Below are 15,924 nucleotides of genomic sequence, written 5' to 3' on the forward strand. Positions count from 1 at the left end.
CATGTTTAAGTTTTACTTATTACTATGAGACAAATAAATTCACAATTCAGTTCAAAGAAGTAGTGAGGTATGGTTAAAGATGTATTTTAAATCTTTATTTTTTAAAAGCTGGTGTTCTTTGTAAAAGTTTTAAAGTTTATCTTAGCTTTGGAAAAAACAAAAAATAAATCTTTATAGTTCCACTTGGGCTCGTCCGGGAATTGAACCCGGGACCTCTCGCACCCGAAGCGAGAATCATACCTCTAGACCAACGAGCCGGGTTGAACCGCCGTCGGCCAATCACTCAATGTAAGTTTAGCGCTCACAAAAACTCAATCATTTAAACCCACTCAAATACTTCCATATAAACATATTACGTCATCATGGTCCCAGAAATGTAAAACACTCTTGGAAAACTACTTAGTCAGTGAGTGATCTTTGGTGTCTTGTCGGAGATAATAATTTGCATCTCTCTAGACTTAAAATGAAATACTGCATTTTCAGAAGCCACTGAAATTAGTTTGATATTCAATGCCACTCAGGTTCAATAATAAAATGAATACCCTAAAACATAGAACATGCTCCGAATGGTGCAGATCCACTTGAACTTGAAATGATCCATCACCATTAACATGATATAAGGGGTCTTGCAATTTATGAGCTGTTAACAAATTGACAAACAAATTTAGTTAATTTATTAAGTTGATCGACAACAATCGATATCCTACAAACAAAATTTCTTATGCCGAAATGAAACAAATTGTTAGATTTTTATAGCATGCACAGTTCATGCCAAGTTCATAACCAACAAAGTTTACTAAATAATTTATCCAACAGCCTCGCAGATAAAATATTCAGGATCGTTGCAGTCCGAATCGTACATTTCGCCATTGTAAATGTCCACGCAGTGATCCTTGCCCTGTAAGTTGTTTGGTTGACCAGCCTTCCACTTGAGAAAGGGAGCTGGTCTGCCAGAGGCCACGGATATGAACTCCCCCTCCTTGGCCTCGTCTGTTACGCCCAGCCAGTAGCTGCAGCCCCTGTCCAGTTTCACGACGATGGCGTTTAAATCCGACTGGTCTTGAATGGTCGCCAGGTGACCGCCCATTTGGCGGCACGTAGCATCGGCACCCTTCCAGGTCTGACGAATTTCTTTCTCGATAAATATTAGTCGTGTTCCGATCCGCTTAAACAGGTGAGATATACGTTCCTTGCCAGCTTTGGATAGACTCTCCTGCAGGGCTGCCAGTTGGGCTTCAATCCGAGCCATGTTCTTCGAGGAAGCTTCTCTGTGGTCCAGCAACTTCTGTAGATTGGACTCGATTCGGTCCAATCTTTCCTGGGTTTCGTTAAGCTTCTGAGGATCGCACGTGCTCCACTCCTTCTGGTGAAGAGCAATGTGATCGAGCATTGGCTTCAGCGCCTCAAGGCAGAATTCTCCACATTGATTTGGCGGGTCACTCAACAGGCACACGGATCGAATCGGATTGACAAGGTTTGCTGCCACGGATCCATGCAGATTGTATGTCAGAAATGTCAGGAAACAATAAATCCATGACTTGAACATGTTTTAGTTAAAGGTCCAGTGAGAGCAAACGCTTTCGAAAGACTGATTCTGACTTTGCTTGCTGACTCTGCATTGAAGCTGATAACTCAGCGGATGTTTTGCATCGCCTTGTCGAAAAGTAAGCAAAGTCGCTGAGGCCGGCTGTCTCGACAATAGGATACACTACACCACCGTCTTATACACTGGTAAAAAAAACGAAGTAAGTCCAAATATTTTGTGCTAAACTTAAATGTTTTCCACTTTGCTTGTCATCCATTCCGTTTTTTAGTTATTTTAAATATGAAAATAGTACTGTTATTGTAATTGATTTATATATCTGAAAATTGTATTTAAACTTGAACTATATTAAACTTAAATAGCTTTCATTATAAACAAACAGGAACTACTTTAAATTTAATGTTATCCACATTTATTAAAATATTTTGAATTTCGAATTCAATAGTCGTACTGGTTTTTACTCTTCCGTTTTTTATCAGTGTACGTATAAATAAATGCCCAATCAGAGAGTTGGTTCAACTCTCTCCAAGTTCAGTTCCAAGGTGGTTTCTTTTTATTTCTGGAGAACTGTAATCTCGAATTGAAATTAAACACATATTTTTATATATTATATTATTATATTTCCTGACATACAGAGTTTTTGGGGGGACAAATATTGGATGAAAAGAACAGAACGAATAGCTCAATTCCGTAACTTCGCAGCCCGTCTTCTCCTCCTCCGCTTGCCCACCACTGAGGGTCCGACGCCCACACCCACTCCTATCCCGGGAACCGGGGCCAGCTGCAGCAGGAGGGGATTGCTGATCAGGGCTGCGGCGATGCCCAGAACGGTGGCACTGGCCAGCGGAATGAGGAAGCTCTTGGCCAGCAGGGCTTTGGGCGACAGTTCCGGCGATCCCTTGTGGGCGACGATCTCGTGCGAGTCTATGGGGTACGGGCCGTAGGAGTAGTCCAATGGTGGACTACCTGGGTAGTGACCCTGATCCGGTCGGGGTCTGTACGCGTGGTACGGCACTCCCACTCCCACGCCCAGTCCCGCCTCCCCGCTGGAGGAGTAGCCGTGACCAGGAGCAGGTCCTGGCTCGTAGCCATGTCCGTTGGAGGGTCCGTAGTCGTAGGGATAGGGATGACTTTCGTAGCCATAGCTTTTCCCAGCACTGCCACTGCTGGCATAGTGACCTGCCCAGGAACAACATAATCCCTTTAGATATTCCTTCGATTTCCGGCTCCTTCTCAACTCACCCACGCTAATCCGATCTTGGAAATTCCCACCCAAACGCCACTTGTCGTAGGCCTCGCTGAGATTCTCGTTCAGACTGCCCACTTGATGACCTCCACCAGCCGGAGGCAATGCACCAATGGGTTTGGATATAAAGCCGGCTGCTGTGCTATCCAATTTGGTGGTCGTTGAACCTGGTCCTCGGTAAAATTCCGGCGGAGGATCGTAGCTCTTGGCTGCTGCAGAGCCCAATGGGTCCAGTTTCACAATGGCCTGGCGTTTTTGGGGCTGCAGGGGCTTCCAGGTATCGGATTCCTTGGACGAATTCTGCGCCTGCGCGGCGGCCACTGTTGTCATAAAGAGACCGAAGCAAAGGCCAAAGGCCGCGAGTAACTTCCCTGTGATCGCGAACATTTCAACTGAGTGCGCCGCCTCCGGAGCCGTGGATTTTATAAGGGTACCCATACCCATACCCATACCCATGGGCAGACATGTAGTCATGTCGCCACCTGGAGTGGGTGGCATTACAGGCGGTGGCGACAAATTGCAGGCAGACAATTTGGCCGCTTGGCTGCTGGCATTGAGCCGTCTGCAGTGCGTTTCGGCAGCGACTATTAGAGCCGCCAGCTTGGGAGCTCTTCAATATGTTTGCCATAAACATATATTGCCAGGCGGCTCTTTCCACACTCTTTCATCAGGCATGGCATTTCATCAGCCGGAGCAGCGGGCATGTAGTTGCCAATTGGTCCCTCTCTGGGACAAAATTGAAATAAACCATGTGCAGCCGAATTTCGTAGGTGAGCAAATGGAAATTAGTGGAGTTATTCGCGCCCTCAAACTGAAAAGCTGAAGGCGCAATCTCTGTTTAATTAAATCATTTATCGCTGCTTATTTTATCGGGGGGTGCTCATCCAATGAGAACGAGGGGGAACTTGAGGTCGTCAGGGTCTGGAAAAGTTCACTTTGGTGCAAAAGAAAGTTCAGCCTATGGAAAATGTTTAAAGGCAACTGCTGAAAAAATTGTTGTTAGAAGACTGACGCAATGTTTAGACTGTTCTTGTCTCTATATACTTACGTGTTTACCCTATTCACACCATCGACTTACAGTCTTTTAATGACAGTAATTTATAGATATGTTTTCAAGATAAATCCATAAAAAAAAGAAAATGAAAGTTATAATAACAAGAAGAGAACTGTTGTATTATGTAAGCTTACCTTCTACTTAATTATGTGCACTTAAATAATGTCCACAGTAAAGGCCATATGAGTTATATAGTTTGTAGTTTGGGTGACCCCCTCAAACTTAAACTTTTACGTATTAAGAATTTTCATTGACAATTTCGATTGAAAACTCACTGACAAATTTAGAAGGTATATCTTCAGCTATAGCTGACTAGCGCTAAAAGTCTCATGCTACTTTTGAAAAGATTTCTTAAAATTTATTATTGAAATAATTTATTTAAAGTATATTTTCAAGAATTTATGTCAATGTGTTTAAATGTTGATAGATATTTTTACAAATATCATATTGTTAATGACGTCGATTAATTACTATTTTTTGAAGAAAAAAATTAACAATAACAGGAGATTGCAATAGTTATGCCATTGCAAAATCCTATTCTGACTAAAGGAACAGTTCAATGATATAATGTAGTATTGAGATGACCGCCTACCGCGGAATACTTGGTCGCCTGCGATACATTTCTGGCATGTCCTCCGGATCGGAGTCGGATTCCGGCGGAGTGGGCAGATTGCCGTCCTTGTCGCCCAGCATCAGGCACTCTAGAATCTCGACCTGGAGGTTCAGGATGGCCATGAGCTTGAACATCCGCTCGCCGCGTCTCAGGTAATCCGCCTGCCGCTCCTCGTTGGTGAGCCGTTTCTCTGAGGATTTTCTCCGTCTCTTTTGCATCCTGTCCAGCTCCTGTTCCTTCAGCGCCCTTTCCACGTTCTGGGCCACTGTGCGTCCACTGGGCTGGTACTTTCTCCGCAGGCACCTGAAGCAGCGGCGACACACATCCCCGTACTCGATGCGAAGGAACTCGAGGAAGGAGATGTGCTTCCGGCCCAAGTGCTCCTTCAAGTCCCTGCCCGTCACATGGAAGTAGTCGTAGATGACGGAGGCGAACACGTTCAGCAGGATGATGGCCAGCAGGAAGACCAGCACCAGGTAGAGCAGGATCCCCAGGACGAAGCCTCCGTAAAAGAATTCCGTGGGCCTGATGCCACCATTGTAGCCCACTGAGTACCTGAAACAAACGTCTTTATTATTTGATTTATGAGTATGAAAATATTAAAAAATATTTAAATTTTAATTTGACTATTTTCATATTTGATTTAAATATCTGAAAATTTATTTAAAATTTATACCACATTAAACTCAAATAAAATGCATTTAAATCAAATTTGAACTATATTAAATCTTATATTTTCCACATTGATTTAAATTTTAAATATATGATCATTTAATTTAATATGCATTGCATGTAATATTATGATTTCATATTTAATTATAATATTTAATCTACAACTTTTAATTTAATAGTCAGGTATTAAATTTGAATATTCCATTTTTTTATCAGTGCATCAAGGCTGTAATATTTATAATATTTGTATTTATGTTTCTGTTAAATTGCTATAAAAAACACATAAAAGAACACCTAGTTTGGGATAGGTTGATAAAAAATAGATCAATTTAGGACCAAGATTCAACACAAATTTTATAAATGTTATACTACTGAGAGTTTCGACAAGACATAAACACTTACCAAAGACTCTATATATATATAGTGTGTTTGTACTTACCACAAGCAGGTGACAACGGCCTTAATGAGGTGATGGAAGACCACTGCGTTGTTGCCATTCGGCACGGCCAGTGCGATGCCAATGCCCATGAGGAGCACCAGGATGATGACGCCCAGACTGGCCACCGCTCGCCAGGCGGAGAAGAGCGTCTGGGTGAAGTGCTGGAAGACGGCGGCGAACTGCAGCACCTTCCACAGCCGCATCGTGGTGATGCAGACGAGGAAGCCCTTCACGATGTCCAAGAACTGGTGTAGGCGCAGCGGTCGCTGAAAGTCCAGGTACTGGCCCTTGGTGAACGTCTCGATCATCTCGAGCAGCGAACTCGTCTCGATGTCCCGCATCATGGACAGCCCCAGCAGGAACACGTTCAGTATGCAGATGGTCAGGTCCACGATGGTCCAGGCCTGACGGATGCTGCCCGGATCGTACCAGATCTTCTTGATCACTCCGCGTGCGAACTGGATGACCAGGATGGCGTACACGAACATCACGAACAGCTCCGCCTTGGTCTTCATCTCCACGGTGGCCAGCATCCGCACACTGTCCACATGCACCCGCGGTATCTGCGTTCCGAACGGCGAGTTCTCGATGCGCAACGTGAGTACCGTGAAGGCATTCGCATCCGCATTGTACATCGTGAAGTCAATGAACAGGGCCGAGGTATTCTGGTTTAGCCAATTGTACTTCCGCAGGTAGTCGAGCTGCTTCAGGCAGTTTGTCTGTCGATATTTTGCCAGTCTAAAATATGTCTATAATATATAATATTATCTATATACTACCCCACCTTTGTGCTCATCATGAGCACTACATAGCCGCCGAGTTCCGGATAGTGATGCAAAGCGCCGTGGTGATCGAAGTTGAGCAGCAAGCCATTTAGAAAACTGGGCTCGTGTTTGGCTGGCCTGAAGGGGTCGTAGATGCGCCAGAACTTGTCCGTGTAGTGCATTCGCTGGTAAGGCAGCCGCCACTCGGGCGCATACGTCATGTCGTCCCACCGCGGCTCTCCCAGTCCGATCCGGGTGTCCACGGCCCGCACCTGGCGCAGTCGCAGCACTCCGATCTTCTGCCACTGCTCGATGGCCCACCAGCCATAGTGCGCGTTCGGATTGAAGAACGCCTCGACCATGGTGATCCTGAGGAAGTTGTGGATCTGAAGGACAGAGCTTAGTTCAGAATGAGTCACATTTACTGGCCGTGAATGCCAATTAATCGAAGTTTGTATGTGGAATACAACATTAATATAACATTATAATAACATAACATTATAATAATATACATTATGCCTTTTAACCATTGCTTTTCAAGTTTTTATAAAAATAAAACCTATTTTCTTAGTTAATTTAAAGAGATTTTTAGTTGTTACTTGGTAAAAAAAAAGGCACACAGATAATAAACAGTTTGGTTGGTGCAGCTAATGTCCTAAATAACCCTTCCAAATGAAAAATTGGTTAAAACATGACTCAAAGTAGTACCTAAGTTTAAAAATAATGTTTTGGGTTTTTAAATTGGTAATTTATCTTAAGAGTACTTTGCCCATTGGTTAGCTTTTCTAATGATTAGTAAGGCAACGCACCTGATAGAGCAAATATATTTGCGACAGGCCAAAGGTTTCCGTGGTGTTGTCCCAGAAGAGTCGTTGCATGTTGTAGGTGTTGTAGTAGTGGTACTGGTCCGCCTGCATCACCACTATCACCATCAGGGTAAGGAACAGGAGGCCGTAGAGCACGAGGTCGCCAGTGATGTGTTTGTAGCGCTGGTTCAGCGCCTCGTTCCGGTGACCCTCGGTGATGAGGAGCTCGGAGCGCAGACTGCGCAGCCGGACCTTCAGGTAGGCGATGTTGTTCTGCGTGGGCATGCCCTTCTCCGCCTTGTAAGGCGTCTCCTCCTGCGGCCAAGTGGCATGGTCGATGGCCAGCACCAAGAATCGGAGCGGTTCGTAGATGAGAAACTGGAAGAACAGCACAAGGATGAGGGTCACCATCATCGTCCTGAATTTCTGGCTCTCGTGCACGAATCCCGAGTAGACTGAGATGAGGATGAGGCACACCAACAGCACGACGGTGGTCGTCCAGAAACATGCCCAATCCTTGCTCTGGATATTTTTGAATATCATTTTTAAATTAAGAAAAATCGAGTATCCAAGAATTTTTTTTGTCAAGCTGCTAACTCTTATAGCACGGCTGACTGAGATAAAAATGCTTTACTCTTAATTATTAAACTCTGAAATTCGATTTGAAGTTACCTTCATAAAACTTTACACTAAGAACTTCAGAAAAGGACACCTTTTGCTTTATATTTAATATTAGCTCCTTAAATATATTAAAATTAATCAATTTTGAATTTAAACCCATATGCTATACTTTCAACGTATTTTTATTTAGTATCGATAGTTGCCATTTGGTAGGTATTGATGTATATTTAAATATAAATGTATATGCACAATTCATTAACTTAGTTAACGTTTCTAGATTAGAGTGGTCTTCTTCCGAAGGATCCTCTTGTATACTTGGAGACTAGGTGCTAGGGTGGATAGTTGACTAGACATACGATATAATGCGTATAATACTGGGTGATCGAGACGGCGATCCGGTTCGCTAGAATAGACTAGACTAGACTAGCCCACAGGCGAGCGCTTTCATACATTTTCGGAATTGACTTTCAGTGGCCAGTGATTGGGGGCATTGGGGGCATTGGTGGGCAGCCTCCTGCGACTTGGACACTGAGAACGGAACCCCTCCGCGGAGGAAACACACATGCTATATACGGTTAGATACAGGTGGATTAGTTTAGTCTGATTACAAGTTGTGTGGCGGCGGTGGCGATTCCTTGGGGGGATTAGTTGCCGGGCAACTGGGAGCGCTTGCCCCAGCCGCCGTGCAGCTTCTGCCACTGGTCGCGCTTGCCCCACATGCCCTTCAGGTTGTTCCAGGTGGGCTCGCGCTTGCCCCAGGCGCCCCTGAACTTGTTCCAGCCCTGCGCCTGCCTCCTCTTGCCCCAGGCCACGTTCATGCTCTTCCAGGCCCGCTTCTCCACGTCCGCTTCGCCTCCGAGCTCGTCCAAATCCTCGCCAGACTGCGATTGCTGTTGCTGTTGCTCCCGTTGCTGTTGCTCCCGTTGCTGCTGCTGCTGCTGTGGTGCCTGTCCACTGGCCAGTCGCTCGAAGGTTTCCCAATCGATGGTGTTGGTGCCATCCGTAATCACCAGCGGCACAAAGTGTCCGGTCATGTAGATGTCCGGATCGCCTGAATCTCCGCCGGATGACCGCTTGCCCCACGAACTCTGCAGCGATTGCCAGGCACGCTTGTTGTTGCCGTATAGGTCGCTCTCGCTAAGTTGGTCCAGTAGCACCTGCTCGGAGAGGCCGCCGCCTCCTGGTTCGTTGGCGGCGGCACTGGAGGCACCTCCGCTGGCCACCAAACTGCCGCAGGCGCTGCCCAGGATCAGGAGCACCAGCAGGAATCCGTAGCTTCTCCGCGTCTTCGTGTGAGCCATCACTGTGGAAATGGGGAAATCAAAGGTGCTAAATTTAATGAATGGCCTAAGCAATGCACTCTAAGAAAAATCATTCAGCAGGCTGTATAACATTTTCACAGGTGAGCAAACGATGTGATAGTTATAATATTTATACCCTTGCAGAGGGTATTATAATTTCAGTCAGAAGTTTGCAACGCAGTGAAGGAGACATCTCCGACCCTATAAAGTATATATATTCTTGATCAGCATCACTAGTAGAGTCGATCTAGCCATGTCCGTCTGTCCGTCCGTCTGTCCGTCTGTCAGTCTGTCCATCTGTCCGTCTGTCCGTCCGTTTATATGCAAACTAGTCTCTCAGTTTTAAAGCTATCTGCATGAAACTTTCCCAAAAGTTGTCTTTCTATTGCAGGTAGTATATAAGTCGGAACGAGCCGGATCGGACGACTATAGCATATAGCTCCCATAGGAACAATCGGAAAAATAAATGAAAAAAATTATAACTTTGCTGTTTTTTAATTTTTTGTTTAGTCCTTCGACATTTAGTAATGGTTAAATATTTTCGATTTACGGTTTAAATTATATCAAAATCGAACGACTATAGCATATAGCTCCCATAGGAATAATAGGAAAAATAAATGAAAAAAATTATAACTTTTCTGTTTTTTAGTTTTTTGTTCAGTTCTTCGACATATAGCAATGGTTAAATATTTCAGAATTATGGTTCAGATTTTATCAAAATCGGACGTCTATATCATATAGCTCCCATAGAAATAATAAAAATATATAAAATAACTATCAAATAATTGAGCTGCTAATCATCATAGCTTCAATGTTTTTAAACATATACGCAGTAAATCATAATTTTAATGTTTTCAAAAATGTTAAATTCTTGCAATATCTGCAAGGGTATATGAACTTCGGCTTGCCGAAGTTTGCTTTCTTTCTTGTTTTTTTTAATTTATTTTTATTATATCTTAAACCAATAAAGATGAAATCTTTTGTCAGACTAGCTAAGTTGAAATGTTCTATAACTTTTGAGATATTTTTTTGGTTAGATAATGTTTTTAATAAAGTGTTTTATTCTACCTATATAACTTATTGTCTACTTAAGTTTCATAACTATTTCTTTTTTGGATTGTAGTTTTCAAATGATGTCATTTCCTATTTTATAAGAATAGGTTAGTCTCACCATACTTAAAAAAAATATTATAAGAAAAACCTCGTCCGTTTTTCACTTAAAATATTCTCGATTTGTTTGATTACTTCATTTTTATTTTCAGTTAAATAGTTATGGCAAGGTACGCACAGTAAAATTTAAACAAAAGCTACATTTGTTTGATTTTTTGATTAGAAGACTTAAAATACACTGGAACGTCAAAAGATTACTTTGCAATAGTACTATCATAAATTTTGCTTACCGAAACCGCATTAAATCGTTGTAAGTGCTAACAAAAATAAAATAAATTTTACAAATTTGTTACAGAAAACAAAAAGTAAATAAACAACAAGAAAATGTTGCAAAGAACATTAATAACCAAAAAAAATGTTAAATAAACGAAGACATTTTTTAAGTAGGCAAAATAAAAAGTCATGTTTAGCAATTAAGAGATCGAAAAATCAAGCAATTTTCGTTTACTTTATACTATTTTTAATTTAAATTTATAAGAGTAAATCAAATGAAATGCGAACTAAATTGATGGCAGTGCAAAGGTGTAAATATGAATGAATAAATGCCTGGCGAAAGACTGATCCTGCGGAGGAAGCACAGCCGCACTCGCGGAATGCTCAATTAAGCCGCTGCCGACGCCACTCGACTGCTCCCTGGGGGTCCTGGGGAGTCGTCCTGCAGCTCGGAGCATATCCTGTGGAGAGTCCTGACGGCAATCATTTCCGTCCGCACTTCGCCTCCGAATTACTGGAACACGCGCCAGAACAACAGTGCGGGGAACAAGCGTAGCGATTTAGCTAAATAACCTCTCTAATTGAAAGCGGTTGGGGGCTGAGTGGTGCGCCTCATTGGGGGGTGGCCCACCTCCGGCAGGATGGTTGAGGTCATGCCGCCTGTCGACCGCTGCGTTAAAAGGCAGCAGCGCATAACAGTTACAATTTATGGCCTATTAATGTCCCTCCTGGTGGTGGAAAGCGGCGGGGTGTAGGTAACTATGGAGCAGGAATTTCCGGGGGCACTTGGAATGCGAGTAGGCCCGGCAAAAGCAAAAAAAAATAAGAAAAACCTAGGGGGCTGCGTAAAAAGGCAACGCAGCGAATGATTGGCAACTCGAGCTGGAATGAATCCCAGTCGATAATGATGCCTGAAACGTTAATATGCCGCCCCACAGTCAAGATTATTGCCGTGTTTACGCATTGGCTTAAGTGCCTTGCGATTGCACTTGCGGCCACTCGAGAGACTAGACAAAAGCCACAGCTAAATTCACGGAAAATCGGTATATATGTAGTATTATATACGTGGGTGTGGATGTGGGTGGAAAAGCATCGTTTGTTTGCACTTCCTGCCAAAGTAGTTTTTCCTATGCGCTCGCATGAGCAGCGCAACCATATTGATTTGCATACATTCTAGCATTAGCTGTCAACAAACCCACAACATCCTGCTTAAAGGACACTCCAAGGAAGCGGAAACGACAGTTTATTATGCGGGAATTATGTATTCATTATGGGGAGTTTTCTCAGTCACAACAGATTGATAATATATTTAAGATATTTTATAAATCGGATTATAAATATTGGCTTCAATGTGCAATCTTTAATAAATGATTATTGACAACAAGTCAATTGTAATTGGAAAAATGTTTGCAATAAGTTTAATTAAACTTTTCAATGTACAATTATTTTTCGAAATAAATTTAGATTTTAATCGAATTTTACCAAAGAAACTCTATTCAATGATAATTTTGTATTTCTAGTCATGGTTTTTATTTGACAACCCTTTCATCAATCAGCATCATTAATCAGCATCCTAGGATCGTTTAATGTTTATGTTTTATAATAAAACAAAACAAAATGAAACAACAAAAAAAGAGTTGATTTATGAAACTTAGTTTGCTTGAAACTAGAAATATTTTATTATTTTTCATTTAATTTTAATTTTAAGAATTAATGGCAAAGTAAAATTATGATTAAAACCTGTTGTAAAAATTTCAACAGTTTCTTAAATATATTAATTAATATATGCTTATTAAAAAAGGCCAAAGAATGTGTGTTCTAAAAGCTCACGGTTTAAGTACCCCATTTATTAAAAAGCTATAAATCAAATTTAAGCAAATTTCCCCAAAAACAAAATCAAAACTATCCATAGAGATAACAAACCCCAATTGCTTAACTGCCTCACTTCCATTTGAATTAGCACATTTGCCATAATCCCCATCAGATTTTATGGTCATTGAACGTCAGCAGCAGCTGGTGGGCGCCAACATGGAGAGTCATCAGTCGGTAACCAGGAATTCAAAGCCCAGCAACACCAGAGGCTCTGCCTCCAGTTCCAATGGTATCTTATCTGGGATATCTGGGATTTTTGGGAGGTCGCCTGATTAAATGATGTTGCTGGCCGCCCGCTTGGATTGCCATTGCCATTGCCATTGGCCGACTAATTGAGGAGCGTCGGTGGTGGGCCAACCCGTTGCTGGATACGGATATGTCCCCTAACTCCTGACTTACGACTCCCGACTTCCGACTCCTCACTGATTGTCCGAGTGAGGAGTTGGTCGCCTTTTTCCGGCTTAGCTGGACTTAATTTGTGCGCTTGTCGTTGATTGATTGACGCCACCCAGATGAAAGTTTTAGCGGCTTTACGCCAAATTATAATATATAGCCACCGCGATGATAGAGCACGCATCGAATTTTATGGCCTCCGATGGGGGAGGATGGCGGATGGTGGATGGCGGGTCAAAGGGCAGGCAAACGTGCTGGGTGAACTTGTAATTGAAATTAACTGAAAATATTTATGGCCCTTGTGGCTGACATTCCTCCAAATTCAGTAGTTGACTCGCTCGTCTGCTGCTCCATTATTAATTTGCCAGCCTGTTGCGGAATAATTCATGTGGTGTCAAGACGGACAGAAGTTTCAGGACATCAGCTCCGTATGCCGACTCCTTCAAGTGCGGCAAACAAATGTTCGCGCCAAAATTAAACAGCTCGTTGCAAATCGAATTTTCCTGCTTCTGCTTTTTTTTTTTTGTATTTCTCGATAAATAGCTGGGGCAAATATTTGCCGAAGGATGGCATTTGCCAATAAGTACTTTGTTTAAATAGGTTTCCTGCCGGCAACACCCACGCTCAAGAACTCGACGCCGGTTGCCACCGAATGGAAATCTTCTCGGGGACATGGACATTAACGAAAATTCGTAAATAAACAAAATATCCGCAAAAGAGTAAATATATTGCTCGTCTCAAGCAGGTTAGTCGTGGGTACCGCTCATTTCCACTTCAGTTCTGTGGGCTTGTTTGCCGAAGGAGTTCTGCATAATTTGGCCACGTTTTGCAAACAAATTTACGCTGATGAGCCATCGGAATTATAAAAATACTATTTTTAAAAATTGAAAATTTCATTTCATATTTGTAGCTAAATTATTTTTGGTTTAAATAGCGTCATTGGGTTTTAATTCATAATTGAAAGAGCTCCTGTTAAATTGTTCACTATACCGAAATTCAGCAAAATTAGATTTACTAAGAACCAAAGTGATTGTTTTCAGAAATTTGACATGAAAATAATTGAGTGTAAAAAGGTTAAATAGTTTTAGTTTCCATCGATTTATTTTTTTGTGAATATTCAAAATCGAATTAACATATAAAAACATTTCCCTTCTTTGATTTACTGAGTTATATTTACATTTTTTATTATAATTTTAATTTTTCCTAAATTATATAGTATCTATGAGTAGCCTTGTCTTCAAAAAAAACATTTTGGAAAACATAATTACTAGTTTTTTATTTTCCCAAATTTTAATCGTGAATTTGTTTCCTAAATAATTTTCTCATTTTACTAAAATAATGTATTATTAATTGTATTGTTCTTCAATAAAATTCATTTTACGATCTAACAAATTTATACGATGTTATATATTATTAAAGTTATTTTATTCTCTTTTAAACTTGCTCGTAGGCATTTAAGACTAAAAATTTAAACAAAATTATAATGCGCCACAATCTAATCTATAAATCTATTTCGTGTTTCGGGATGTAACCAGTATAGAAACTAACACCGCTTTAAATCGAAAAGCATTACGAACGACAACGTTTAACAGCCAAAAGCTATAGCATTTTAGTAGCCACAAAACCTAATTTTGGAAAATCATTTCCTGGGCCACCCAATCGAATTACGAACATATTGAATTTTGATCCGACCACTCACCTGAGTATATTTCTGCACGATTCTCGAGTGTGTTTTATTTTGTGCAACCAGCGGAAACTGCGGCCAATGTTTTTTCAATATATATGTATATTTTTTTATAGTTTCGTGATGTGTCTTTTATGCAATTTGTTCACATGAAATAGCGTTTATAAGTGAATTTTCAGGCACGACTGCAATTCAATTAGCGCTCTCACTTGACCCGTGTGAAACTGATTTCGAGGAGCGGTGCTATGGTGCTATCTTATGGTGATGGTGAGGGTCCTGTCCAGGATGTGCGCAAACCTGTTGATCAACTGCTAATGATACGCAGCCCGGCGCGGCGGTCGCTTATAAATCAAAACGGAAGCGAACCGCCGCCCGAACGCCAGTCTATGTGTCCACGAAGGGTACTTCGTGTGTTGTGTGTGTGTGTGGGGTGTGAGTGTGTGTGTGTGAGTGTGTGGTGTGTGTGGACAGGACTGCGCACGCACACAATGGCAGGGGATATCCGCTTGTCGCCGCTTGTGCAACGGAAGTGGCCGAAATATGTGTTGCCTACTTAGCGGGGCAAGTGGGTGAGCAAGGGGAACCCCCGAGTTGAGGGCACACATGCGCGATTGTTTATTCACCTCCTCATCCTCATTCCTAATCCCTAATCCCGACTAGCCATTGTCGATCCCCTGGGGAAAGCGAGCCTTGGACTCATTCAAATTCAGGTACACGTACGCACCCTCCTGGGGGCATTTAAAATTAAACACTCCACACACTTACTATATGTTATATGAACATTGGAGCAAATGGAACGACCGATGACGGCATACTGCATATTGCATTTCTTTGTCGCCGGGTGGCAATTGACCAAACACAAATACGATTGCCGCCACTTACCATCGATATCCATCCACCTTCGCATGCGAGTGCGATTGCGAATGCGAATGAGAATGCTACTCCGACTCCCCGCCAGGACCTAAGCATCCGGACGAGAACCCTTTTAGTGCTTCATGAATATTTATGGCGACACAGCGCCTCCTCTGTTTTGTTGCTAAAAAAGTGAAGGAAAAAAGGCGCTCCTTCAATTACAAGAGTCGCCCCGAAGATGTCGAGTGGGAAGTGGGAAGTGCGAAGTGGGAGTGCGTATCACTTTCTATGGGCGACATCAACAGGTTTTCATTTGCGGGGCATTTGATGGCACCCCGAATAAACGATGATGGGAATATTTATGACACTGCTCTGCCGGTGCGTACAATGAATGGGCTATGAGAGCCCCTACCCCCTTCCTCCTTGCTTATTGCACCATCCTGGCGATAAGCTACGTAGCCACTAATTGATTTGGCCACTGATAAATCGCTGCGGACTCTCAACGCCGGTGACAGCTACATGTGTCCGTTCCTCCGCAACACGGAAAAAAGGCTTGATCGATTACGGAATTTTTAAGTGAGAAAAACAAAAACATATCTTGCATTTCAAAACATTAACAAAATTGATTTATGTATAAGAGATTATAAGGGAAAGACCAGTTTGGTTAGCAATAGTTTTCAG

General features: G+C 42.3%; 4 protein-coding genes and 1 non-coding gene across 5 annotated transcripts; all 5 read right to left on the bottom strand.

Annotated features, from left to right (window-relative positions):
• Positions 1-185: 185 nt before the first annotated feature.
• Trnap-cgg lies at positions 186-257 on the bottom strand. The gene has a single exon. It is a non-coding gene; the product is annotated as a tRNA-Pro (tRNA).
• A 394-nt stretch (positions 258-651) lies between these two features.
• On the bottom strand, positions 652-1,583 carry LOC108135473 (accessory gland protein Acp29AB-like). The gene has a single exon (XM_017256214.2). It carries the CDS (start codon positions 1,544-1,546, stop codon positions 806-808), a length of 741 nt encoding a protein of 246 aa, XP_017111703.1. The 5' UTR covers positions 1,547-1,583; the 3' UTR covers positions 652-805.
• A 594-nt stretch (positions 1,584-2,177) lies between these two features.
• LOC108135550 lies at positions 2,178-3,176 on the bottom strand. Its single transcript, XM_017256298.1, has 2 exons — positions 2,786-3,176; positions 2,178-2,722 (listed from the first exon to the last, which is right to left on the bottom strand). The coding sequence occupies exons 1-2, from the start codon at positions 3,174-3,176 to the stop codon at positions 2,226-2,228; spliced, it is 888 nt and encodes a 295-aa protein (XP_017111787.1). The 3' UTR covers positions 2,178-2,225.
• Positions 3,177-4,200: 1,024 nt separating this feature from the next.
• On the bottom strand, positions 4,201-7,724 carry LOC108135523 (polycystic kidney disease protein 1-like 3). The gene is made up of 4 exons (XM_017256270.2): positions 7,141-7,724; positions 6,352-6,717; positions 5,568-6,286; positions 4,201-5,011 (listed from the first exon to the last, which is right to left on the bottom strand). The coding sequence occupies exons 1-4, from the start codon at positions 7,678-7,680 to the stop codon at positions 4,432-4,434; spliced, it is 2,205 nt and encodes a 734-aa protein (XP_017111759.1). The 5' UTR covers positions 7,681-7,724; the 3' UTR covers positions 4,201-4,431.
• A 200-nt stretch (positions 7,725-7,924) lies between these two features.
• Positions 7,925-14,694, bottom strand: LOC108135496 (allatostatins MIP). Its single transcript, XM_017256239.1, has 2 exons — positions 14,407-14,694; positions 7,925-9,061 (listed from the first exon to the last, which is right to left on the bottom strand). The coding sequence occupies exon 2, from the start codon at positions 9,057-9,059 to the stop codon at positions 8,403-8,405; it is 657 nt and encodes a 218-aa protein (XP_017111728.1). The 5' UTR covers positions 9,060-9,061; positions 14,407-14,694; the 3' UTR covers positions 7,925-8,402.
• Between the last annotated feature and the right edge of the window lie 1,230 nt (positions 14,695-15,924).

This window comes from Drosophila elegans, unplaced genomic scaffold (assembly GCF_018152505.1).
Source record: "Drosophila elegans isolate 14027-0461.03 unplaced genomic scaffold, ASM1815250v1 contig_208, whole genome shotgun sequence".
Lineage (NCBI taxonomy): Eukaryota > Metazoa > Arthropoda > Insecta > Diptera > Drosophilidae > Drosophila > Drosophila elegans.

What these genes read in the sequence shown, in the direction of transcription:
- LOC108135496 (XM_017256239.1), bottom strand. Translation starts at nt 9,059, where the DNA reads ATGGCTCACACGAAGACGCGGAGAAGCTACGGATTCCTGCTGGTGCTC.
- LOC108135473 (XM_017256214.2), bottom strand. Translation starts at nt 1,546, where the DNA reads ATGTTCAAGTCATGGATTTATTGTTTCCTGACATTTCTGACATACAAT.
- LOC108135550 (XM_017256298.1), bottom strand. Translation starts at nt 3,176, where the DNA reads ATGTTCGCGATCACAGGGAAGTTACTCGCGGCCTTTGGCCTTTGCTTC. An exon ending in CCAAGATCGGATTAGCGTGG is followed by an intron (nt 2,723 to 2,785) that starts GTGAGTTGAGAA and finishes GTTCCTGGGCAG; the next exon opens with GTCACTATGCCAGCAGTGGC.
- LOC108135523 (XM_017256270.2), bottom strand. Translation starts at nt 7,680, where the DNA reads ATGATATTCAAAAATATCCAGAGCAAGGATTGGGCATGTTTCTGGACG. An exon ending in TGCTCATGATGAGCACAAAG is followed by an intron (nt 6,287 to 6,351) that starts GTGGGGTAGTAT and finishes AAATATCGACAG; the next exon opens with ACAAACTGCCTGAAGCAGCT. An exon ending in GCCGTTGTCACCTGCTTGTG is followed by an intron (nt 5,012 to 5,567) that starts GTAAGTACAAAC and finishes CGTTTGTTTCAG; the next exon opens with GTACTCAGTGGGCTACAATG.